The 27,382-nt window shown below is 40.3% G+C and overlaps 1 protein-coding gene and 1 long non-coding RNA gene across 2 annotated transcripts; one reads left to right on the top strand and one right to left on the bottom strand.

Moving 5' to 3' along the window:
• Positions 1 to 2,152: 2,152 nt before the first annotated feature.
• Positions 2,153 to 18,671, bottom strand: b3gnt2b (UDP-GlcNAc:betaGal beta-1,3-N-acetylglucosaminyltransferase 2b). The gene is made up of 3 exons (XM_079363077.1): positions 18,479 to 18,671; positions 8,300 to 8,450; positions 2,153 to 3,713 (listed from the first exon to the last, which is right to left on the bottom strand). The coding sequence occupies exon 3, from the start codon at positions 3,685 to 3,687 to the stop codon at positions 2,494 to 2,496; it is 1,194 nt and encodes a 397-aa protein (XP_079219203.1). The 5' UTR covers positions 3,688 to 3,713; positions 8,300 to 8,450; positions 18,479 to 18,671; the 3' UTR covers positions 2,153 to 2,493.
• LOC306836133 lies at positions 18,605 to 26,310 on the top strand. The gene is made up of 3 exons (XR_013780739.1): positions 18,605 to 18,687; positions 21,194 to 21,356; positions 25,242 to 26,310. It is a non-coding gene; the product is annotated as an uncharacterized lncRNA (long non-coding RNA).
• The last annotated feature ends 1,072 nt before the right edge of the window (positions 26,311 to 27,382 follow it).

Here is a 27,382-nt window from a genome sequence, read left to right as displayed (position 1 = left end):
ACAACACCAGCATGTGAAGAAGTTCTGACATACAACTCAACTGAGACCAGAGAGAAACACTGACTGTGCAAACACACAGCTGAGTTGTGAAATCAGCTCCTTTAAAGGAAACGGAGGCACAATGACAAATCAAAGTGCAGTGAGGGAAGAGAGAGAACTCCAACAATCGAGGCACGAAGCATATTAGTAAGGCAAAAAACTCTGATGAACAATTCAACAACATACATGAGTGACGATACATTTTCAAAGCTTGTAAACATTTCAAGTAGCCCCAAACTGTGCAGCAATGATAGTATGCAACCTATGACTGGTTTTGTGAGCGACGGGGAACCACAGTGAAGATTCCAAATGTGATCATCCTAGAGTAGATTTGAAAAAAAAAAAAAAAAAAAAGGCCTCAAATTGTGAATGTCACTGTGATGGTCTGGAAATCTCCGACACCTATGTAGGTGAAGGACAAATGGGTGTAGAAATTCCACAATACACTGTTACAAACATTGAACCAGAGAGATACGTTGTCATAAGTGATCAATCAGAGATTCAATAAATGAATATTTGATGAAACGGTGACATGAAGAAAAAATGGAGTTGCCATTGTCTGTAAAAGCGGAAGCTCACCATCCTGACCAGCAGGGGGAGCTCTAAGAGAGGCGCAGGAACATCAACCTTGTTCTCTCAGATCCAAAGTACAACAGCTACGTTAAGGATCAACATTTCTGAGCCTTTTGGGTTTTGTTTTTTTGGTTCAGTGTTGACCTCATGGACCTGATCAGAAATACTGAAGAAAAAGCAGAAAACAGACCGATCTTAAACACTTCATCTGACTTTATCCTATCAGGGACAAACAGAGAATTGCTTTCTCTATAGTCATTTAACTCTGTTAGTTGAATCACACAGAAGTTTCTGAGATCCCTGCCGTCCCACTGTGTCTCATACACAGCTGAAAAAGGAGCATTACGTAACATATGTGCAGCACTCCTGTCAGAAGAGCGTTTGTGCTATAAAGCCGGACAGTAGTGAGCTGAGCAGGGATTTGATCTGTTTATTATCATCATAAACAGAAAAAAACTAATTCCTCCTTTAATGGATATGTAACATTTCAAACGAGACCTTTACAAGGATCAGTGAACACTCTTTAGTCAAGTAATGAAAGCAGATACACCATGTTGATGTTCCACCCGTGTTTAAAGCGTTTTGAACTCTTGTACACTGAGAACACAGTAAAGCAAACATGCACAGTATTCAACACACACAGCAGCTGCAGACACTCGTGAGGCAAGTTCAATCGAGGATTTTCAGACAGGAGCTCCACCCTGGCAATTTAAACAACAAAACCTCTCTGGAAAAAAATGCACTTTTATATGAGCAGGGTTTTTTTTCTTTCTTATCTGAAGTGAGATCCTGAAGCAATATTGGACAGCATTTGGATTTCTCTTTTCATGTCAACACCAAGTTCAGACCTGCAGCGCTCTACAGAGCTGAACTCGTATTCCTCCCGCTTCCTGAAAGCAAAATGTTTTCACTCGACTTGAAGCCTGAATCTAAAGTCTACATCCATCTGAAGCATTGTTGTTGTAATATGACACTTAGAATCAAAATAAGAAACTATCACTACTCAACGGAAGTGAGAAACTTTTTGGTTGCAGAGAGACTGGATGACAAAGACAAAAAAAAAAAAGAATATTCTCCCCCAGGATTGACAAACGGTTTATAAATAGTCACGAGATCCTACAGATCTATAGGAGGAGAAACTGGTTCATTTGGAGTTGCAGCAAGTCACAAGTCAATACTTCAGGGAGTGTGGATAGGAATAGCAGCAAAAACTAAGCAACCAGCAACAATTAGCAGGAGGTGTTCACCAGGACTTTTTCTTTGAAAGCTCGCTGCAACAAACTGCTGCAAACAGAGACCGCTGATTGTTCCCGAGATGTGAAGTGTAACAGCTTCACCCTTTTACTTACATTTGAATTATTTAGGCACTTAACATTTTCGTTTTCTTCAGTGTCAAAAAAAACAAACCTGACACAGTTCCCTTAACCAAATAAGAAAGTGAGTCCCATGTGGACAGAAACAAGCTCTTTTAGACGCCTTGTTTCTACAATACAGCATCGATAGGCTCCATCACAGAGCTGACACACAGTGTTAAAGCATCTAAAGGCCATATAAATAGTTTTATTATAAATATGTGCACGCAAAGACAGACACATTCACTCTTAACAGTAAAGCAGATTTAGCTGGTCAAGCCTGACGTCAAGTCAAAATACTATGGTGGCCGACTTTAAAAAGGAGTTAACTAATCCTTCCTCGTTTCTTAAAGGATCTGTTGTTACAATCTGAAGCTCCGAGTGAATATGACCATGTCTTCACTTAAAGCTGCCAACTCTTTAGTCCAGATCACCTTCTGAATGTTGGGTTTTCTTTGTAACTTTGACCTTTGGGAACAACGTCGAGGTGTCTTTTAAATCGGGCCGAGGTGCCAAAGTGTCAGAGCTATCACTGGCAGTTCAGATCAGGACTACTGAGCCAGGCCCAGATCTGGATCATCTCCTGCGGGGTCCTCGGGTGAACCAGCATTAAACTCTTGTAGGCGCAGGGGTTGGACCTGTACTTCTCCTCTATGTTAAAGGTCCTGAAGCCTTTGTGCTTCTCGGGGGCCAACCCGAGCTTCCTGAGACACATCCCCGTGTAGACGTCGTCAATCGGGTAGAGCGCCACGTGCTGTGACGCGTTGTGCAAACGGGCGGCAATGTCACCAGAGTAAAGGTAGCCACCTCCTCCTGCGTATGGAGGGTATGTTCCGACGTACATGCTCTCCGGGATGAAGTATTTGACCTTCTTGTCTCTGTGTGGCCCCGCGTTGGTGATCACGTCACCCACAAACAGGTCCCTGGCTTTGGGCTCAGGGAGGCCCTTGAGGAAGTCCAGGATGCGGTAGGTGTTGACGAAGACATCGTCGTCGCCTTTGAAGATGAAGCGAGCGCCGGAGCAACGGGTCTGGATCCAGTCCAGGAAAAGGACCTCTTTGACGGTCAAGTTGAAGAACGAGTCTCTGTAGTCCCACTGGATGATGTCTTTGTGGCGGACGCTCTCGTATCGCAACATCCCGGAGAGATCAGGGTGATGGTCCCCTGCGGTGGCATTGCCCAGGAGAAAGATGGTAACCACTGTCCGGTTGGCTACGACCCCCGCCCGTCCCCAGGACTGCCTGATGGCCTGGCGGCGGTCGAAATGCGGTGCCAGCGATTTGACCGCCAGAAGCAGGAACGGTGACTCCCGACAGATATCAGGCTGGTCCACCGTAATTGGGTAGGAGCGGCACTGCATGTAAAGCAGGAAGTCTTTGAAGCGGTCTGGTAGGGAATTGTAGTCTTTTACCCGAGTTGTAACCTTGAAATTAGGCTTGCAGGGGTCGGAGGTTAAATTGGTGTCATTAAGCCAATCAGGCAGCTCTACATTGCTGTAGTTCCCCAACAGAACAGGGTTGTTCTGAAGGTCCAGAATCTGCTGCTGGCGGTTCCAGTAAGCCGAGCTCGGAGCCAGTTTGGTCCAAAAAGGTTTGGAAGGGATGTGGACTTTTTGACGCCCGTTTTTGTCTTGGCTGCTGTGCCGCGAGATGATGATGAAGATGAAGAGGTTGACCATTGTTACCGTTACCACAAGTTTGAGCCTCCTCCGAAGCAGCGCCATGACACTGTCCTGCACCCTTCCACCACCTGAGCACACACAAAGAGAAGAAGTGAAGATGTGAGCGACGTAAAACTCAACGGTGGTAACCACAGCCTGTGGGACGCACGGTGTCAATATGGTGTTCACAGTTTGGATATTGGATAGAGTCAGTGAAAAACAATGTGGCCAGGGCTTTTATTTGTCTCCATGCTGTGAGGAGCCCGGCTATCTGCGGAGCTTTTTCATTGTCTCCATTGATTTCTGTGATGCAGCCTTTTTTATGTGTTTTGCTTCAAAACAAAAGGCAAACTATCAAACAGTGATGGATTAACGACTGTGGAGAACATGATGAGCTGATCTTCCATGCATATTAGCCTTTAAGAGGCTTGGTCAGCCTTGCTGGTAGAGTCAGGATGGAAAAAGCAATTGATTTCTCAGGGAAATGACCGTGTGCTTTCCATTTCAGGGAAAACCCGTCATCACTTCTTTTACGACCAGTTACAGAGGGCGGCACAATGCATAAAGTGTGTTGTTATAGCACAGCTCTCTTTGATGAGAGAGAACATACAGTGAGAGAGAGGAAACTGAGGAGTAACATCAACCACAAGACCAAGGTGTTACTAAGTCATACGGAGATCTGCTTACCCAAGTATTTCTCATGAAGCTGCGGGTCTACCAAGCTACGTTTACTATCCTCCTACTTTGACCACCATATTTTAGTGAGGTCGCTTTCTGCCTCGAAATGTCTTAAACATTTAATGCTAACAGACAGAAAGTTGTTTGAACAGAGAAAATGAGTAGTACTAAAACTCATTGTTCCCTGGAAGGCTCCCTTTCTGTTACTTATCTGGACAGACGGGTTAAAAGTCAGGCCTAGCTAACAAACTGTATCCATGGAGACAACAATCTAGAGCCTATGGATTAAAAAATAAATAAATCAATGATGTCATCACTCAGCATGGCTGTAATGTAATGCAACACCCTTGAGCTTTACATGAATTTAAATCAAGAAGACTTTTTCTAGTGTGTGTGTGTGTGTGTGTGTGTGTATGTATGTATGTATGTATGTATGTATGTATGTATGTATGTATGTATGTATGTGTGTATGTGTGTGTGTGTATGTGTATGTGTATGTGTATGTGTGTGTGTGTGTGTGTGTGTGTTCACATTTGCACTGACAAGATCAGGGCAGTTACCATAATCATTAAGCTGCACGCATGCTTAAACAGGCTGTCCTGGCTTAACTCCAAACTAAATGCAATGCAAAAAAAGTTTCACCTGAGGTCATTGCAACAAGATCAATAGTTACAGAGTGAGCTATTGTAGTAAGCTAACATTCACAGCTGTTATGTTAACCTGCACTCCAATAAAAGCACGACATCTTTGTCTGCTGATGATGACATTTAGTTCCCCGTTTACTACACTGAACTAAAATAGCAGAGGACAGCTATTTGATGTCTTCTTAGATTTGCTCTTCTTTCAAACAAACGTAATGAAAAGAACATCAGAAGACAGCAGGGCCTTTCAGGACTCAAGCACTGCCTCAGGTTTCTGCTTTTATAAGCTCATACATCTTTACTGATGAGGGGTTGTTGGTTTTTTTGCCATGTTTCACTTTCTTTTGTCGGACACATTCGGCCTTCCTCTCCTACTGTTCTACACTTCCTTCTTTTATGTTCAGTTCCAGTGAGCCGGCCAAAGAATACCTGCTCGAGCCATGGTAGGTTCCCTTTATTTTCTTCTCCCCGAAGATCAAAGTAACACTGAAATCTAAATAATTTAAAATGTTCAAAATGACTCACGTTTAAAAACGGAGTTATACTGCAACATAGGGATGACAGGAAACAAGGTGAGAGAAAGAGGAGGTGTGACATGCAACAAGAAAAGTCCCGGCCATACTGCATCATTGACTGCCTGCTCAATGACTTAAACATGAAGGCCATCAGGCTCAATCTTAAACTCTGTCGCTGTTCATATATCCTGTGAAAAAACAATACCGCAATAAAAATAATTTAAAAAAACGTAGCTCTCTGAAACTGAGCCAACAAGCCAGAAGGGGAGCTCAGAAAACTTGGAGTCTGACAGACATCTGGCAGAAATTATGGTCATTTGGTTGCAGTACATTCTTCCCCTGTTGACCCTTTCTGTTAAACATCAGCCATGCTTGTAACGCTGAAAAGCTGAAAAATCGAGCGTTGTTATGTAGCTGTCAGCTGATACAATTCAACTGAGAGTGTTTACAAACAATCCCCTGCAGAGATGTTACCGCTTGGTCTTTGGAACACTCGTCTTTGAATGGATTGATTAAAAATCAATACATCTCTATATTCCCAAAAGTACCAGTAGTTATGATTCCCAGAACTTAATGTGATGTCCTAAAGTTCAGCCCCCTGATGAATCTAACTCATCATTCTGCTGTGTATATTTAACTCCTCGGCAACAATGAGTGCTGGGAAATCTCAACATTTGGACTATTTGTTTAAAGGAATAAGAACTATGAGCTAATTCAGATAAAGGTGAATAAAAAGACTGCATTGGAAGCTTGAACAGTTGAAAGGTGAGAGAACTCGACGTGATGATTCTAAATGGAGAAGTGACATGAGCTCCAGTGGGGATTCTCTTCCTTTGCACCACTGCTTGCATCCTTCCTGTATCATGTTGCTCTCTTGGCCTCCTAGCAACAACTCTGCTCTGCTGCGCCCCTGTTTGCTGACTGTCTTACTCCCTATCCCTTGTTTACCCCCAACCTTTACCATCCACTTCTTCTTCTTCTATCCTCCTACTGGTTGTTTGTCTTCCCTTCTCTTTAACTGTGCTCTTCATATTTATGTGAAAACAGCACACAGACGGAGTCTCCTCCACACACGATGATGTTACATAATCCTGAAGGTATATCAATATTGTAATACCAACAAGGACAAGCACAGGCATATAGCTTTTGCTCTCCTTAACGCCTCCTTGCCTTCTCTTTTTCTCATGGATAATTACTCTTTCCCCTCCTCTGCGTCTCTCCGTACAGACAGGGGGACTTCTGGGAAACAAGTGGGAGGGGCTTCCGAAGAATGAAGCTAAACAATCCGTTGACATGGCGACGTGCTTCCAGAAACCTGACAAACTAAGGTTAAATGCATAACTACTGCATGCATTTGTGTCCCCTCTAATATTCAAATATTCTCTGTAATGCAGCTGTGGTTTAGCGTTGTGGCTGCCTTGCAAAACGGAAGATGTTGCAGACGATGTCGCTCATGTCTTTATAAATATACGATCCTGTGCGAGAAACGTCCAACAGGTCAAAAAAAGAGGTCAGAGGGGAAGTTTAGCAAGGTTTGGTGGGACGGAGTTCTTGTGAAAGACAAAAACAGGAAGAAGAGAGTGGTGGGTCTGTTCAGGGGAGCATCTTTGTCTCTGTAAATGACTTTTTTTTTACTGCATGCAGACTCGTTTGTTTGATTCATGCGCAGTAATGGACAATATTGATCATTTATGAAACATTAACAGAGTGGCGTCTCCTTCTCTGAGTGTAACCATTAGTTGTTATTGCTGCTGTTATTGACCTAAGTGTTCACATTAGCGTGTGGAGCCATCAGCAGTCTAATATGGGCTCTAATACTTCCTGTGGACGAGGTGTAAAATGTCGAGAAAAAAAGGTGTGACCTCTTACAGTTATCTACCGGTGCAACATGTTTTAATCAGCATGTTTTCATATGTGTAAAGATGTCAATATATATGTAGGCATCATGCTAACTCAAGAACTATACCTTCAACCACAAATAGAAAGGACTAAATTACGCCTGTCGATGTGTGAAAAATAATATTCTCACAGCATTTATATCGACTCTCTCTTGTTTTTTTGTTTTTTTTGCAGTTCCACCGAGAGTTAATGCTCGACATGTTGCTACGAAGTGCATCATGGGAAAATGCTAACAGCGTAAGAAGCAAATGGCAGAAGTTTCAAATATTTGTGGAGATAAAATGTTGTCTCAATTCAAATCCTTTGAACCGGAATTGGGACTAAAAAACGGGAACATTTGTATCAAGGTTGGATGGCGGCAACAACAGAGGATGGGATGAACTTCAGTATTTTTCAGTTTGATTCATCTGCACTGAAAGCAGGCCTGTGACTTTCTGATTACATCAACCACTGATCTGCTGGACAATGCCAAGCTGTGTTTGAGCAAATGTGTTTTTTTGCCTGATAATAGGTTCAGAGGGGTGTGGTGTCTCACCTGCGTGGGGGAGGGGTGCAGGGAACCAACTCATAATGGCAAGTATCAGTTGAGGTTGTGTGGGTTTAAGCAGATCTAATGGAGTTCAAACACTGTTCAACTGAACATTTCTCCAAATATATTTTACAAGATACAAAAATATATTTTTCTAAGGATTCTTTTCTTTTGTTTGTATTATTATTTATTATTTTATTAGTAATGAATGATTATTTAAATGTTTAATCATTATTTATTATTCTTTTGCATTATTTTTTTTAATCAAAAATGTATTTTTCTAAGATTTTTTTTCTCCAAACAAGCTTTGCAGTTTAAACTGTACTTACAAGCATAATGTGCCTTCTGTGTACGTTTCACTTTATTTGTCAACAATGTTTCTGAAGCTGTGAGTACACGCTGTACCATCTTACCTGTGCAGGTAAGAAGGCCTCCTCAGCTCGAGTCGTTCTGGTGTCTCCTGCCGCCAGCTCTCTTACCCCATACTTAGCCCCGCCCTCATGGGAACAACAGCCAACAGGGAAAAAGGAAACAGGAAGGGAGGATGAGGAGAGCAGGTTGAACCTAAAAAACAAAAAAACAAAGACAACGCGAGTCAACAGCTGTGAGGAGTTTAGGCAGAACAAAGCAACAGAACAAGTGTTAGCTAAAATAAATGCTATCATATGTGAACATATAACACTGCAGAATTGAGAGGAAGTGCAGGTCAATTATCAAAATCAGCAGGAAGGGAGAAGAGTATGTTCTTTCAGGCAAACTGACTCTTTATTAGATCAATCGTGTTTGATCTGCATTAGCCTGTACGATGAGAGAGATTACACTTTGAATTGCTGAGAGTGAAACACACACAAAACTTGTGACTTTCCTGTTTCTATTTAGAAGATTGAACAAATGATTTTATATTTTTTAAAGCAAATACAGCAAATGTTTTGTACCAACTGAAACGCGAGCTGATCCTAAAGTACTATTACAGAAATATTCTAGATCTACGAGCCAAACATAAACTTGGGAAAATTATAAAGGATTAACACTGCATTCATTTTTATAATGTTAGTCATTAGCATAGTTTGAATGAAACGTGTCTTAAAAGTCGGCAGGGAAATCAACAACACATGGCCACGAATCCCTTTTCTCCAGAGGGTTCAGGCTGAGGATGGACGTCTTCTCTATCTAATTGAAGAAAACCTTGTCTCTCATTTATAAAATGCACAGAAATCAGATTACAGCAGGAAACCAACAGGAGCCTGGAAACTTAATTGCAACGAAAATGTTGTGAGTGAAAGATGTGTACAAAGAGACCCAGGTGGCATAAAGACAAAAAGAAGTCCACTTTTGCAAAGACATGAAACATGACCTGTATATTCAATAGTATACAATGCAGACAAGCTAACTGCTAAGCTAGTGGAAAAGCTAAAAAGCTAGTGGAAAACTATGAGGAACTGCAGCATTTACCAGAAGACATACAGAGGTGCGGACATCCTTGTTAAACACAGACGCCTCTCTTTCAGTTTTTTTTAGGGTTTCTATGAGTTTATAATCATTTGTATTGCTTATGAAGGTTCCCCCTCCTCAAGCTTTAGTCTTCTGTTTGAGCTTCACTTACTCACTTGCACATCAGCTCAGACAGAACAGGAAGTTGATGCTTAATCAGGTAGCACAGTTCTCACTACCCTTTCCCCCCCCACATGTTCACTCCCACAGCTGACACCTCATATATTCCTGTTCACACGGTTCACTTTAGTTCTGCTTTAAATGAATGATTTCTTGTTGTTTCAGAGCCGTCCTCTTGTTATTTACATAAAAATGAGAACACTGTGTGAAGATCTGAAGACAAATACAGCAAAAGGAAAGAAAACACATCAGCATTCTGTCAAACTCTCGTCTAAAGAACAAAGTTTATATCCCTTTTGTGAGGTGACCACGCTCTCTACTGTTGTGAACAAACAGGCTTATTAACAGGACAGAGCATCTGTCAACACCAGACACACAGCACATTACTGCACACAGTCTGTGATCATTCTGGAGGTTAAAATGATAATAATAATTAAAAAAAAATAAAAAATCTGTAGCCTATCTGTGAGCTTCTGTCTATGTTAAAAGCTTCTTTCATACACTTGAATGGCTTAGTTAATTATCAATCTGCTGGTTAGATATTCGGGGTCACCTTGTCACCTTTCACTGCGCTGTGTCAATATGCTAACCGCCGAGAAAATTTACTCAAAGATTATCCAACACAAAACCATTACAGGCAGGTTTAAATTAATCAACAATGGAATGTCAGGGTATGCATGCACAAGCACACTAACCTAAACATGACCTGTGGACGCAACATTTCAATACGTGCGATCTTGATTGAATGTTCTCCTTTTTTTCTTTCCTTCTATTTCCCAATCATAAAAGACTGTTTTAAGTCAGTGATGTATCATAAGAACAATCATTTAACAGTTTAAGTGTTAGAGTTTGTATAAAGCTAAAGCTTATATGCGTGTGTGTAGGGCTGGGTTAAAAAAATCGATTAATCGATTCGAATCGATTTTCCTTTGAATGGCCCGATATCGATTCATAAAATCCTAAAATCGATTATTTAATAGTCTTTTCTACTGTGTGTAATGCAGCCTGCAGTTTAAAGCCGAGTAGTCTTGCGTGGACAGCCAGAGATCTCGCGATATCTCCGCGAGATCTCGTCACTAGGTGAGGAGCGCGAGCGTTGTTAAACATGGCGGGAGCACTGAAGGCACTACCAACAAACTTGCATTTTGGATTTAAAAAACACAAAGGCAGCAATGAACTGGACAATAGCAAAACTATATGCAAGATCTGCAGCGTGGAGGTGAAATATTGTGGAAACACAACGAACGTCCGAAATCATTTATCGAGACACCACCCGGAAACGCAGTCTGCAAAGACGTTGGACCCGAAGCAAACGCAGCTGGAGAAGGGATTTGTATGTATGTTACCAGCAAACTCTCCGCGAGACCAGAAAATAACCGAGGCTGTCGCAACATTTATATGCAAGGACATAGGACCATACAGCGTTGTTGAAAATGATGGTTTCCGCGGCCTTATAAAGACTCTGGAGCCACGCTACGTTATACCAACACGCAAACAGTTAAGTGAAGTGACAGTCCCAAACATGTATGCAGACGTGAAACATAGCATCGCAACATCGCTTAAGTTAGCAGAGAGAGTCGCCCTAACTTGTGACTGTTGGACATCCAGAGCAACGGACTCATACCTGACAACATGACTTACGACAATTCAGAACCTTTTAAATTTCTAGTTGTTTACTTTTATTTATTAATTATTTATTCATTTGTATGATTGTCTCTTTTGGTTGGTTCTTTTCTGATACAGTTGTTAGATTTTTTCTGCAACCAATGTATGCTTGTGAGACAGTCACAGGCAGCAAAGTGAATGTCCTCAGTTTACAATGTGTTTGTAGCCACCTTATTTACACTGCCTGCCTTGTGATTTGATTTAAATTATTACATTTTTGTTTTGGTCATGTTTAATAAAAAGTACATGATTAATGGCACTGCTTTGGGCTTAATTCAACAATAATATCTTTTATAATGCACCAAGTTAGAGTTAAAATTATTCAAGTAAAATTGGTACTAGGCTATAATTCAGACATTAGATACAAATGACCATTAATCCAAATATTACTTACTGGCCACGTTGAAACACTATGTTTATCTTATTCTGCCGTTATTACTAATCTATAAAGAAAACTCAATATAAACCAGTAATTCTGTAAAATAAAACATAGCGTATGAACAAAGTCTACTTTTATGACACTACAGTTGTAGGCCTCCTAAAGGGCTTAAGTAGTAGGCTATAGAAATACATACACTTGAACAGTTTTTCTGCCGATGTGACTTTTTCAACTGAAATCTTGATAACGTGTCGCTTCGATAATTTGTACTTTATAACGAATGATCTGTGCCACATGTGAATGCACCTTCTATACATCCACGTTATAGTTTGTTGCATGCATCCACCCTTCTGAGCCTGGGCTGGTAAAGACAATCAAAGAGATATTTCTGAGCCACACTTGACCCGGGTCGGAAGAATATAAGAGGATGTAACGGCACGAGGGAATGTGGGCCTGATGGCAACACGGTGCGAAGAGACAGCGGCCATAAATAGGCCGAGGGCCTCAGCCGAGAGAGGTGCTGCCTGAGCTGGAGTCTGCCCACCAAATATCGAAAGTCAACATCAGTTTCACAAAGGGCTAAAGGTCCCACCACAGCGAGTACAGTCAGTCACAGACACGTGGGCTCCACTGGTCGTTATTTGGATTTTTTTTTTTTTTAAATTTTAAAGCAGCTATGATGGCTTTTAGATAGCAAATTATGCACAACAGGGGCGATTTACTATTTCATTTGTAAGGATGCTGTCTGCAATATACATACTTGTCTTGGTGTCTTTATATCCAGGTTTAGATTTTAACAACCTTATAAAGTGTATTTTTCTGAGTTTAAAGAAAAAACTTTCTGAATGAAAAAGAGATACTTCCATCATGAAGGTACGTTTAGCTATATCAAATTCGTAATTCAGTGACACTTCAGCAAATTCACATTTACACCACAACTTGAGGACTTGATCCTGGTTCATCTGGCTGAAGGGCGGTGTGACAGCATCAACCTCGGACCGCCTGGTGAAGAGTTCCTCCCTTTGAATACCTGAGTAGAGAGCCAATCTTTCAATCTGCCGTGTTTGAAAAGCGAAAAACAATCCGTGGGTTGGAAAGAGTTCCGCGAGCTGATAATAACCCCTACCACACGCACGCGCAACTTTAAATAGAATGGAATTTCTAATTATCAACAAATACTTGACAGTCCAACTGCGCATGCTAAAAGGTCACCTCTCTCTTTGGCGTGACTCGTCTACTCGCACTCAGCGTAATCTAAACACAATGTGTGGGACGACTGGAGTCGCTGCATTAAAAGAGCATGCAAAGATTCATCAGGACACGTGATGCCGCACAGTGTGAGCTGATGAGCAGAGACGCATGTACAACAGTAACCATGCACTATATATACACCGTCATGAACACAGTTTCCATCTGTAGAGCAGTGAGAAACAACAGCTAGGATAAGAGTTAACGGCATTATGAAACTATTTTACATACATGTCTGCTGGGTCATTTCAGAATAAGAGTGGATTAAAGTAATACATCATCATCCCATGAATGTACACACGTCTTTTTGCGTTGACATGAACTTTGAATCTTCAGTGTTTACACATGAAGCCCATATTGAGCACATGTAGCATTCTCTCTGAGCCATGTTCTGCTCTACCGGCATGAGGTATGTTTGATATTGATTCTTCTTCTCCCTCTCATGTGGTCACCATGCGTTCCTCACAAACATTTGGTTGGCTAATTATCATGCCCAGTAGACGTTGGGTGCAGCGGGTGTATCAGAGCTTTTCGGCTTACACTGGAAACCTAACGGGGGCTGATGGGAGCTCTGAAATTAAAATACAACAGTTAAGTCGCAAAAAAAAAAAAAAAGTCAAATCCTATTTATGTTTTCCTAACGTGGACAGAGGGAGGGCAGAAAGTGAATGTGAGATGTTGTCTTTTGAATGTCAGTGGAAGTCAATGTGTATAGGTGGTGGAGTTTTACTTCTAAGCTACTAAGTACACAACACTCCTCCCAGACACCGTCAAACATGTTAGGTTTCTTTTTCTCTGATAATCTCTGTCATGCTGTGCACTTCCCTTGCTAACATACACACGACCACAGTTCAAACAGGATACTACCGACGATGCCTTTAAGATGCAGATAGACTGCTGTGGCGCAGCACTGTCTGTGCAACTGTGTTTCTTCTCAACACAGATGAAAATCACATTAAGACAATCGAGTTATTATTGTTCCTGTGCATAAAGTGGGTGTGGGTGTGCGCGTAATCACGTAAAAGCGGGAGGGACCATCGCTCACGAATGATGATGATGATGATGCTTTCACCCAGGGTAACCTTACAGAGTCCAAGCTTGTTCCAGACAAGTCTTATTAGGGGCCAACGATCAACAGCCTACACATTTTAGACATGAAGAGCAGTTTGGAGACAAGTGAAGGAGCTTATTGTGCAAACATCAGAGAGTCAATTATCTGGCATCAGGTCTGAGCTATAAACGGCTAAGTTTGTTTAACATCCTCAGAGACTGAGGCAGGAAGAGGGTATGGGCTGCAGACAGAGGAAGAGCAGACAATCGTTTCAAACAAGGGTTCAATCTAACAGAGAACCACGGCGCTCTTTCTACAAGACAAGAGGGAGCTGCAGCTCATGTAACAGTGTAGCATACTAAATCAATCCTTTCACAGCTAATTCTTGGCCTAGCTTTGCTGCTGTACGTCTTTGCACTGTCGTATTGATTGACAGTGTTGTGAAATCAAAACTAGTTCCCCTGTGTTATATCCTTTTCGTTTGCGTGTGTAGTTTCTGCTGGTCACATGTCACCAAACAGTCATATCCTGTTACTCATGTGCCAGAGGCCTCATGTCTCATCCACCTAACGTTGGCGTCTCTGCAGAGCGGTTAAGAAAAAGACGACAAAGTCTCCGAGGACAAAGGATGACCGTTTGTGCACGGCACGTTTGCCTCAACTTGAAGCCGCCTATAACATGAACATCCTCCATCATAGCGTCGAAGAAGACAACACAAAGAAGCGAATAATGCCAAAGGAACACAATGACTGTAGGTTTCGGCCTTTAAAAAAAAACGAAAATCACATATAATATGTTACTCTAAACTGTAGTGGAGTAAAGTTTTGAGTAACAGCTGACTTTGATAAATGTGGCTCTCCAAACGTGTAGTCCTACAGAATAAACCAGAATCGATCTGTGTGGAATCATGTATGAAGCTTAAATGTTTTCATAAATCTTTGTTTGTTTTCAATAGTGCCATTCTTAGTGACCCCTCCCTGTACAGCCTGACCTGACGCCAATAACGCCATGCTAAATTTCAATCCAACGCGATTACCTAAAAGTGTAATTGTATTTTCTTAGTGCCCATCTTAATTTCGCTCAGTGTGCTGGATCAATACAAGGTACGACTTACCTAACATCTCTCTATGTTGCTCTTCATCTCCATTCAAGTCTCTTAAATAGTTTAAACCCGCCCATATTCAGGAGCCAGCGCAATCCACAAAACGACTGGAACATCAAGCACTAATCATGTCAATGCAGCGATACCCAACCCTGTAAGCTGTTTTTAATGGACCGAGGAAAAACAGTGGCAGCCAAGTACTCTAATAGCAGCAGTTACTTCTGACTTTGGAAAAAATTCACATTTGCCTTGGCTTGAGTCCTGACAAGCACTTCTAGTGATTAAAAAAAAAAAAAAACACAACCGTAATCAAAATTGTCATTTCATGGATGAAATCTTGACGGACAAATAACCAAGGAATTTCTTCTTTGATCCTTATATCCTGACATACACTTCTTCTGAGTGTGTCATCAGACAACAGGTCTGCAATGTCTGCAGATCACACCGGCCTAAGGTACGTCCAACAGACGAGCTTCAGACTTCTCCTTAGCTACAAGACAATGAACACCATGAAGACGGCAACAATATCAAAAGAAGCAATGTTAACAAAACAAGCCCGATACGCAACATAAGCATGAATCAGTGCAAAGAGTTTGAAGAGCAACAGGAAGCCTCAGAACAATGGTCCAGTTTGAATTTAACAGTATACTCAGGGTCGGAAATTCACTTTTTGACTCACCGGCCAAAGTGGCGGGTAGATGAAAACATTCACCTATTTTTTTACTGGCCGAAATAACAAACAGTGTTTTACATATCTGTGACAGTAAATGTAACTGAGAAGGTATTGTGTTCTCTTCCGATTTAAGAATTTTTTTAAAAATTTGAATAAATACATTGTTAACAAAACAAGTTTTCTCTTGATCTATATTTTATAACATTAGACACTTGATATAATCAGCCTGCTCGTTAATAGTCGTGTGTGTATCTCTGCGCGTGCGTTCAGTGTGCACGACATTTGCAGTGTTTATAACGCAGCGCTGTTTCACAGAGTCTGAGTGGAGACGCTCCCAGACTACAGCGACTGTGAGAGGATGTCGCTATTGTCTGCAGACATGGAGAACGGAGAAACGTTGAAATCTAACGTTTGACCGGATGTGGCTTATATCCCTCTGAAATGTGCTCGCCAAAGGAAAAATCTACCCGAATTTGGCGCTTGTTCATTTCGGACCCCGAGTATACCATTTAGTGCATGTCTGATAACACATCTACCGTAATGAATTTCCTGCAAAGGGTATCAAGCGAGATAAAGGGGATTTACGCCAAATCAATTTCGTTTCCATGGTCAGCTTACAAAATGTTGGCTGTGATCGGGAGCTTGGGCTAACAGCCACTGTGTAAAGTGAAACCTGTCTGAGGTGTCACACGAGAAATCATTGGGTGCATTTCAAATAATGACTTTGGTGACTGTATGGAATAGTATAGTGGCTATTTGTCAACCCCACCCCCCCAAAAAAACCAAAAACAAACATTAAGATAAACTTACAAACAAACCAAGAAAACTCAACAAACAGCCGCTGATGCAACGTTCCAGTAATCACTTTTCTTCAGTTTAATTCAAGATAACGCAACAAACAAAACACGTCACATACAGCATGTTATTCACCTGTCCCATTGACCTGCTAAAAAACCCCTATGTCCATTCCTGGTGCCTTCCAGACAGCGACACACCTGGAACATTTAAGTCTCAACCCCATTGCCTTCTGGTGTTTACAAACAAAACAGAAAGAGAAACCAAATAAGTCATAACTAGAAAATAGCTCCTGTACACATACAGAGCAGATTTCTGTGTCAATGAATGACAACACTGGTTATAGTACTGATTTAATAGGATGTCCCCATAACCAGCAGGATCTGTGGGTATTTCCAGTTCTCCCACGTGTGATGTGCTAATTTTACTGACCTTGAAAGGAAGAAAGGAAGGAGGGGTGACTGGCGATGGGCCTCGTTTCTTAAAAGGAAAAATGTGCAACTGTTTTGATCCAGTAGATGTCACCCTTGAGTACGAGCATGAAACCGACATAAACTGCACATGAAGTGACGAAGATTCCTCGATGAAGGAAACATCAATGAGTCTAACTCAGATCTGAGACCACTAAGTCAAATCCATTTTAAAAATCAAACAAATAAAGAGTTGCGACTATGCTCTGGCAACGTTAAATAAATAGCGAAAATGAAACCCTATATCTCTATCAGGTTGTACAGGGACTCGATAGAGAATATAAACTATAGATCACTTCAAAGAACAAACAGAAAAACTAATTATTTTAACTTACATTATTCATCCATAGACACAAAGCGCTCTGTTGTGGTCAACTTGTTCCCAGCCATGCAAGGCAGACACAGTAAACAAATGAGGACTATCGCATGATCACAGGAAAATATTAGTGTCACTATCATTGCTTCGACATGTCATGTCCAACAGAAAGCTGCTAATATTACACCTTTTTTTGGCTGGGATTGTTTGTGAAGATAAGACTAAGCAATTGAAAGGTGGTGCTGGCACTTGCAAAAATCAGATTACATGACGTAGTTTTGTGTAAAACATAGTTATTTCCTTAAAGTGTTCACTGCTTGGTTTTTAATTTATAACAACCGAGAGACAGAAACTCCCTTTTTGCCTAGATGAAGGATTCTCATCCAAAGTGTGGTTTGGACTTTTCAGTCTAAACATAGCAGGGCTGCAGAGCTGACACACAACATCTGTGCAGAAACTCTGGAAAATGTTGCTCATGTGATCAAGAACTTTTATCTTGGAGAGTACATATGAGATCAGAGGAGGTGGAGAAGGAAAGATGGAGGACGAGATCTAAAAAAAAAAACTAGTTTCTCCAGGTTAGTTCGGGAAAAATGTGGAGGTCATCAAGGGAGGGAGAGAGAGAGAGAGAGAGACAGACAAAAGCACGATATAGGCTCTGTCTGGTATCTCTTTCAACCATTAGATTGACTTTATCCTGTTTTCCTGTCACAAACATTTTATTGACGCGTTTGTGTTTTTTAAGGATTCAGGTACACTTCATACTCAGTGGGTAAAGACAAAACTCAGCATGAAATCAACCATGATTATTATCATTACTGATTAATGGTAATACGTTTATATTTTTCTAAACTTAACACAGCAATTAATGATTAACCTGCAAACGATAAACTAATCATTTTGAACTTCTTGTTTCAGCCGTGTGACTCTCAGAGAGGATAACGCTACAACTTTTATCTGCTAGCTGTTTTTACATTGTCTCTTGTTTTTAACCATATGGTTTTTCTTTTCCAGTTACCCTCGATGTTTCGTTTTTCTTTACAGACTTCTGATAATCTTCACGGAAAGTCTACAAAAAGGGAGCACAGTACCTGATGTTGTTAAGTATTATTTGTATATCTGAATGTATAAAGTACTTTCAAGGAGTGAGACAGCTAACTCACTGCGTATGCTAGCTTACTTCAGCGGGCGGTTAAATGCTCGGTATATGTAACGTTAAAGTTAGCTCATTACTCCAAAATAGTACCAACAGAAAAACTCCTCCGGGACTCGGTTCACTCACTTGTTTCCTACCGTCCTCGTCAGCCCAATAGTTACTCCATGAAGCACGGAAAACTTTAGTAAATCCAGAGTTTTTCGGCGGTCAGATGTCTTCACCGTAAGTCATTACTGCTTCACCTCCGCCGGCGACTGAACATAAAGGACCGACTGCTTTGGACGGCTCCAACGGTGTCATGACGCTGCGCCGTTGGTTAAGGGCGGAGCAAGGCAGTCAGTCTCCCTCTCTCAAACACGACCCACCCACCCACCCAACACACACCCACACCCACCCACACCCACACACACACACACACACACACACACGCACGCACGCACGCACACACACACACACACACACACACACACACACACACGCACACACACACGCACACGCTTAGTGAGCTCTCCTTGGTTAAACCCCGCAGTCAAAAAACAAGAGCCACATATTTTTTGTCAAGGTTCTGTTGGCCTAACTTTAAGGTTACCTGAGGACTAAAAACGCTTAAGGTAGCGTACGAGTAGGCCCCGTGTCTGAATAATTTAATTTATTATTTAGAAAGCCTAAATAATAATAAAAAACCTACGATGCACCTCATTTGTGAGACATCTTCCAGAAAAATAAAAATAAGGCTAACAACAAATCTACCCCGGGCCTCACAACAACTTTAACAAAGACAGGAAAACATGACGACTCATATCTCAACACACCTGTACCACTGTTGATCATGAAGAAAGCCACACTTACTTTTTACCACAAACTACCTGCGTGAGACGTAAAATACAGATCAAAGCTGTTTTAAAATTATGTTTGAGCAATAAATCTTAAATGCATCTTAAAATGTAAAAGTTTTCAGTTGGAGTATAACTTTAAATTGGTTCAGTGTTGAAATTAATTCAGTATATTGATACAGTATTTAATTGGATGCTGATGTGTATGATGAGGGATGAGGGGGGGCTTTGAAAATATCTTCATCTGACAAAGCGTGACCAGTGTAGGGAAATTTTGTGAACCACTAGAAAGTGTAACATAATACAAGAACAAAGCTAACACTATTAAAAATAAGTCAAGGGTTTTGTATATAAGTGAGCTATGTTACGTCAGTTGAATGCCAAAGCAGCATACTGTTCCTGTTGTTGATTTAAAATGGAAGCATGGCTCAGTGAGTGTGACTTTTATTGAAAGGGCCTAAGCTTCATTTATTTTGTAAATAGCCTACTTTACATATTGTATGGTTAACAACCTGAACAAAGGAAGGCTAGAACATCATAACATCAGCTCCCCCCTCTGTGCATCACAGGAAAATGGAGGCCCAGTGTTTAAGGTCATGAGGGCCCTAATAGTCATCTTGCATGCTCATACAGATAAAATGTTTCCCAAATGTGCAAGAAAACAAGACAACTCTTCATGTTTCTAGGCAGAAAATAATATTTTTTATTAAATAAATTCATGCATTAACATATTTACAAGGCATGCAGCCAGCTTCCTCTAAACACCAGGCTCAGGGTCGGGAGCTTGCTGTGAGTAAAGGATTGTGTTGGACATCCCTTGTCCCAGTTGCAAATTGTGCAAATGTTGTATATTATCAAACAACTGCTTCCTGATCAGTCATAAACAGAAAGCCAATGGATAGTTAAGATAAGAAGAGACGATTGGGCCATATCTCAAAAAAACCCAAAAACATTCAAATTCATGACTGTCACGCCTGCTACTATCAGTATTCAGCCACTTCAGTTTGATCTATTACAAGAGCACACAAGATTTACAATTGCAGTATCTTAGAATGACAAAGTGGTTACATAAAATAGACAACAAAAATGGAGAATAAATACACACATAAGAACATTTGTGTTGTGAGCCAGGCATAATGATAAACTAGCTGACTGCTGAGTTTACCTTCATACCTTAAGTGGTATCAAACCTCTTACTATAACTCACTCTGAGCAAGTACCAATAGTGTCTTTCTCACACTTTGAAACTTTTCCTTCAATAATGGGAAAGTGCAACAAACCAAACAAACAATGCTTCATGGAAGCCTTAGTCAGGTCAGTTATTGATAAAAGCCGACACTATACTTTATCACTACTTTCAATGTTACCTTAATTATCAAACCAAGTCTTGAGTTGACCAGTGACATACAGTAAATAGACGGAAGGACAATCATAAACATGCCAATCTTTCCCATCTTTGCCATCCAACTTGTCTTACACTATCCAAATAACAGCATCAAAAGCTTTTGAAGACTCCCGGCAACTTATGCACTCTGCGTATTTGGTCAAACAGCGTTTTTGGTCAAACATGATGACCTCTCTATATAAATGTGTGAATAAAATAGGCGCAAAATTATTACTCTGATTCTGCATTAACTGTGGACGTTTCTAGGAGTCGGTTCAAGCTACAGAAATATCTTTCCATCATCTATGAATGATTTAGTGATCAGGCGGACATACCTCTTATTTATGTTCAGTGGATTTAACAAACAAAAATGTCAACAGTCAGTGAACTCAGATGGACCAGTTACATCTGTTGGAGAGTGAAACTGCTCGGAGAAAATTTCTAAGAGGTATGCCTCCATGTGAATCCTTCTGGAATAGTGTTGAGCAATTAATTATTAAAACCACAAATATGACTTTTCCTGATATTTGTTTGATCACTTGGCTTGCTTGCTTTTTACATAAATGAAAATAACCTTTTTCATCATTTCAATAATGCCAATCTCTTTTTTTCTTTCTTCAACAGTAAGCATTGTTGAACCGGACCAAAAAAGAGGCACCAAGTTGGCAGTTGGAAAATGGAGGTAGTGCGTGTGTGTGTGTGTGTATGGGTGTGGAGGTCTCGGAACTGCAGGAGGCCAGTCCCTATGGCTTTCCCCTTGTAATGACCCAGACCACAACAAAAGAGGGTATACTGTGTGGATGACTGGAGGCTGTAACAGACCTACAGATGGTCACCCACTGGAAACAATGAACACCCATCTTGTACTCATAAATAAGAATTAATCTTTTTATACCCAATTAATAAGAATATAATGGATTAGCAGCACATAAGAGGCCTATCTCCCCTGTTGAAAATGTGTTGAGTTACCAAAATTAATTCAAGTATCCTCACTGTAATCACCTTAGGGAGGAAGTTGCCTATTTTTGTTTTACAGATTACTGTCAAGCATACAAATACATTAACGTACCATACATGTGATCCACACCCTCCAATTGGTAAAGTTTAATTGCCTCTCATACATTAAAGCCCTCCACCAATCAGTGTGTCATCCGAGCAGAGCGCAGGTTGATAATCCTGGCTAACAATGTTAACTTGACAGGATAGGATGACCAGAGAGCAGCGGGGTATGAAGGAGCCCAAAGACTGCCAGGGCTCAGGTGTCTCTTACGTCTCTACCAGAGTCTCAGGTGGTCTGTGAGGCATTATTTGCAGTGTATGCGATCACCCAAGGGTGTCTGTGGATAACTGGCCGTTCTGTCACTTCTGCCACCCAGCTGCTCATGTATCAGGTTAAGTAAAAGAGGAACAAGCACGTGCTGCTGGTAATGAGCTGTATCAAAGAAGTCATTGTTCAAATAAGAGATGGTTTGTCAGTCTGAGCCGGTATCTTCTGAGTGTTTATGGTGTATCAGGTTTTATATAAATAAAATATCCTGACATCACAGAATTAATTCATCGGAAGACTGTTGCTAAACTCAATAAGACATGAAGCACGTGGGCGCAGCAGGTAATTTACATTAGCAATTAATTGGAGCATTCTATTAAACAAAAGCAATAATGATATTTCTGCCGCACCAGCATTGCCCCAAACAATTTGAGATTTATATTAACACACTATGAACAAGAACTTTATTTGATAAACTTGAGCAGAATCAGACTTATTAGTTACGTACTGCGCATCATATCTTGATACATAACTAAAATGTATTGCACAATAAAAAATTTTGGGGGCACAGCTCAGTCTTTGATATTGGTTCCTTGGTCTAAGTGCCTTTTGTCTGTATTGTGTAAAAGCCATTTTAACAGGCAGAAAGCTAGAGCGGAACCAAGCTCGTTGATCAATAGCCACATATTATGATGCTTAAAAGAAATCTATTTTTGTGAGTGCAGATTTGGTCTTTTTTTTTTATGATTTCATACTAGTTTGTTCAGTTCTTGCATTCAGTACGATATGCCTTTGTTTTAAATATTTGCAAAATGCTGATCTGTTCCAGATAATTTGGATGAACATGGCTTTTAAAGGAAGACTGCTACTTTTTGATCTCGTATGTCGCCCTTGAGCGCCAGCATTAAACCAAATCAAACTGCTGTTTGGCTACAATCCACTATTCGGAAGCCTCCTATCCTCCAGTGACGACACACCTCCAACCCCTTTCCACGAAAGAGTTGTAAATTGGTACGCACCATAATTAAGCACCATTAAGCGCAAACCGTGGACAAAATTGTTCGAGCTGCAATTGCGTGTGGCCTGCATTGTTGTGTTAGCAGGCTGATGTTAGCACACTTTGGTTAACTCATAGCTTCATATTGCAAATACATTGACTGGGAATGACAGTGATCTAAAGAAACTTAAGTGACATCCAAATAAGTATTGAGTAGATTGTTATCATTCTTTTCTCTCGTCCTTGATCATGACTTAAAGAGACATTTACAATAGAATATACTTGTGTGTAAAAATGTGTAAAAATGTCTTTAAAGGTAACTGAGCCAATAGACAATGCATTTTTCCACAGTTCAGCTAACAGCCAGGTACACAAATCCAAACAGTGTATCTTTCCACCTTTCAAGCATAACGTGTGAAAAATTGACACAATTGATAGAATATGATAGTCTTTGCTTTTACTGTTACAGTGAGCACTGTGAGCTTTATCTACTCTATCTGAGGACCTGAAATGTATCATTGTTAAAAAAATCAATTATCTAAATGAATTTATCAGCAGATACTTTTTGTCCACCTTTTAAGTTTTAGGCTAAAACAGCTCTTTGAAGTCTCTAAATGTTTGACAGACTTGATTCAAATATCAATTAGTGACAACAATCTCATCTTTAAAGACGAATAAAAGCCATGCAGAATGGACTCATTGATAATCGGATTTGCTGAATACTAAGCAAATGTTTACTGTTTTAGTGTCTGAGTGCTCTCGTGTAGAGGTAATCCTAGAAACCCTTTGTTCACAAAGTAAAGTAGTTATTTTGACAACATGCGACAACAATAGAAACTGTGAAACTTCCCAGCACTGAAATGTTTTCGCGCCTCCACCAAACATTAAGGTAGAGACGATGCACTTCATTTTATGGCTTTTGAATTCTTTTGAAATGAATGCTGAGAATGACGGCTATCATCGTTGATGTTTGCTGTAAATTGAGGAAACAATGATTCAGGAGTGAAGCAATAACATTTTGAAACTTAGGCTGCATAGACATGCTCAAATATATATGCTAGTATTTGCGGACATTGTGTAACCTAAAATAAATTGTATGATGTTAAATAAATAAAGAAATTATGAAATTAAGAGTTTAAATACTCTTTGAAACCTTGTTTTGGCCTCTTGCATTGAGCAGAAACAATATGTAAACACAATACTGACATCACTTTTTGATAGGGGAAATTTCTTAATTTACACATTAAGCTGCTCAGGAGACATCATCATTCAGTTAAAATTATGTTTCTGGTCAACTGATGGCGCTTTAGTTCAATATTCAATCTTCTTTGAAGCTCTGTTTATTGTGTCCACTAATTAAAACAGAAATATAGAACATCAGTAGGACTTTGAAACTGCAAAATGCTTTACTTTATTTCAGTGCCTTTCTGCTGTTTAGTGATGAAAAGTGCTAATCCGGACTGAGGTGGTTAACTATAGAAATCAATTATGTCACAAGAAGCAACTGTAGTGCCCAGGGTTAAAGAAACCACGACAAAGTGCTGTGAAAGGACTTCACTATGTTTATGACAGGAAATTCTCAAGACCTCTCTGAGTGGCAGAGATATTGTTCCTGTGGGTCAGGCTCGTAATGGACAGACAGACATAAACTTATACATAACAAGGATACATCCTGTAGTCATAAAACACAAAGAGGGCTGTGGAGGTCTGCAGGGAAATGTAACAGTTGTATTTGCAACAGGTCATGGGAAAATACTTGAGTTTGTGCGGCACGACAAATGGCACAAACTAGCTTAACATTGATTAAGTCACGCCAGCAGCCATGCAATATTAACTATTCAAGGACAAATGGTTTAGAACACAGTCCCAGAAGCTTACTCTGTTGAAATGCAGAAGTTAGTTTTATTAAGGGTCAATTCCTACATGTTTTCTGCTACTTACGTGTCTTTGGGTTTAATAATAAGCAATTGAGTAAAAAAAGAAAACAAAAAACAGTTTGTTTATTTTATTTTAGACTAGATTAAAATGTATTCATCTTTATGTTGGGAAATTAAATCTATACTGTACACAAAACCCTTTTAATTTACAGTAATAATAATAATAAAAAAAAGAATCCTACTTATGTGTGAACAGTTTTTCTTGAAGCTACATGACTCCTAAAATCCTTAAAAAGGCTTTTGGGATTTGATGTCAACCAGATGAGCATGCATTTACTTTATGATTATATTTCCCTGGAAAACTGGTTAAGGCAGTTTTCTCTTAAAGACAATAAAAGTTCGGCAGAGGATGTTGTCTGATTCCCTCCAACTTAACCCCCAAGTCAAGCTTTTAAATTTGAATATAAACTGCAGTGAAATAACGTCAAGATATAGTTGGCTTTTAAAACTCCCCGATTGGATTTCTTGCAGGGCTGCTGTCCTGGATGAGAATGAAGCATATCTGCATCTTACTTCTGACCCAAACATGTTGTTGGGATTATTACACGTAAAACATCGAAGGCATACATGGATAGTAAGTCAGCTCTATTCAACAAGTTATGGTTCAAATGACAAAAGTGGCAATGTGTAATTGTGTTCCTCTACAGTGAGTCTAATTGTATTTAAAGGGAGGGCTGGTTGAAATTCTTTGTTATTTGTCTACTGGAGGTTCCTCTTTCAGCAACAATAGCAGCTTTGTAGCTCTTAGTACAGATCCTGGCAGCGATGTCCTTGGGTCCTGTGACTTTGGGTCTCGGTGTTTCCGTCTCTTGGTTTCTCTAGCACAAGCAAAGCCCTCTTTTTGCTCTGAATGGTGCGGGTTGATCTGAAGTGCTGTCAGACTATTAATAGCTGATAAAACATATCCCTAATCATGCCGATCAGCTCTAGCCAAAGTTTGTTGAGGAAAACTATATTCTGCATGCTGGTATTATTATCATGCTATTATGCATTCTCTCCTTCACTCGTGCTCAAACATTTTCCATTAATGATGAGGTGTATACACCTCCTGGATACATCTCTCAGCTTCCTCATTGTTAGCCTATCATATTGCTGCTGTCTTTTTAAAATATGCCTTTTTTTCCGTCAAATCATTCATGCCATCGTTACATGCAACCCTCCACCTCGTCATCACCACTTAGTCTTTGCAGTTTGGTTCCACTTTCATCCCATCAGCCTTAGATAACGTCATCAGCCATCACCCAGTCAACTAAAGTCTTCACAGTTCAATTAGCCTCCTTATCCCATCAGCAGATGACATCTTAGGCCATTATGGTCAACCCCATTCTTCAGTTAGATTGGCTTTTCATCCCATCAGCCTCAGATGACATTAGCAACAGCCTTCCCATCAACCCCAGTCTCCATCAGCTTTTTCATCAGCCTCAGAAAACATCATCAGCTAACACCTCCACCACAAGTGTCTCGATTTCACTGGAGAGATAGAACTTCCTGCCACTCAGGGCAGACATGTGATCACACTATCTCCCTGTCGAGTTTAAGCACCAAAGATGCTTTGCTTTTCAACAGAAACTTGAATATCCATTAAAGCTTTGCAGGTTCTTACAGCTGTTTTCAGTTATTCTGGCAGAATAATCCTTTAACTCGGGTTGTTTTTGGGTAGTGGTACAGGCCTTTCTTGGGAAAAGATTTAATTACTATGAGAAAAGTTCAGAAATATTAATAAAGAAGAATAGTGTTTCAGTGCATTGCAGTTTGCATGGCGGTTCACCATCGTTCTAGTATGGCATGCTGGGATGCTTGAAGCTGTTCAACACCTGCATTTTTCCCAAGGGCCAAAGTGAAAAAAGTTATGTGTAAGTGTAAGTCAGATGCCGATAGCTGCAACAGCTACGTAATAACATTGCATCAGAGCAACTAATAGCTAACAGCTTCCCTGCTAATACATTCAACAAAGGAATAAAAAAAAACAGTAAACATAACTAACGATGGAAAACATCCAGCAATTTATCTTCTTTGTCATTGACATGTGGCTTTTTGTTCCAAAGACTCAATCAAGCTTTGTTTCAGAGAAGGCTGTGTTCCAGCAGGGTCGGATCGATATAATTGGTACCCTAACAGAAGGGTATCAAAAAGTAGGATGGCATTAATTTGAGGATCTTTTCCGGCTTTCGTACCGAGATGAACTGAACTGACAATAATGCATACTTTTAAGAATTGTTAGTTTTTTTATCCACTTTTTCCAGTGTAAAACTAGAAAAAAAAGTAAATTCAAAGTGCTTCTCACGTGACATCAAACGCGTCATGACAAAGGGAGAGAGAGGGATACATTCACCTGCTATTTCTCGCTAATTTAGACTGATGTATGCTCACAGTTTGTTCTTTATGTGTCAGACACAGTCCTAAGGTGCCCTGGAAACCCCACCCAGAGCATTACCCCAATTCGTTATTTAGAATTGTATTGGATCTGTGCCAAATGCCTCATCTGTACAGAGGTGAGGGGAGATTAACAGTTTCACAATCCTTAATGCAGTAGTTGTTTCCTGCAATGTATATTTTTGCACGACAATATACACGAAAGCTGTCTTGAAATGCTTACTTTCCCTTTACTTTAA

This window comes from Symphodus melops, assembly GCF_947650265.1.
Source record: "Symphodus melops genome assembly, chromosome: 15".
In the NCBI taxonomy this organism is placed as follows: Eukaryota; Metazoa; Chordata; class Actinopteri; order Labriformes; family Labridae; genus Symphodus; species Symphodus melops.
Note: the sequence above shows the minus strand (reverse complement) of the source record. Positions and strands in the feature narration are given on the sequence as shown.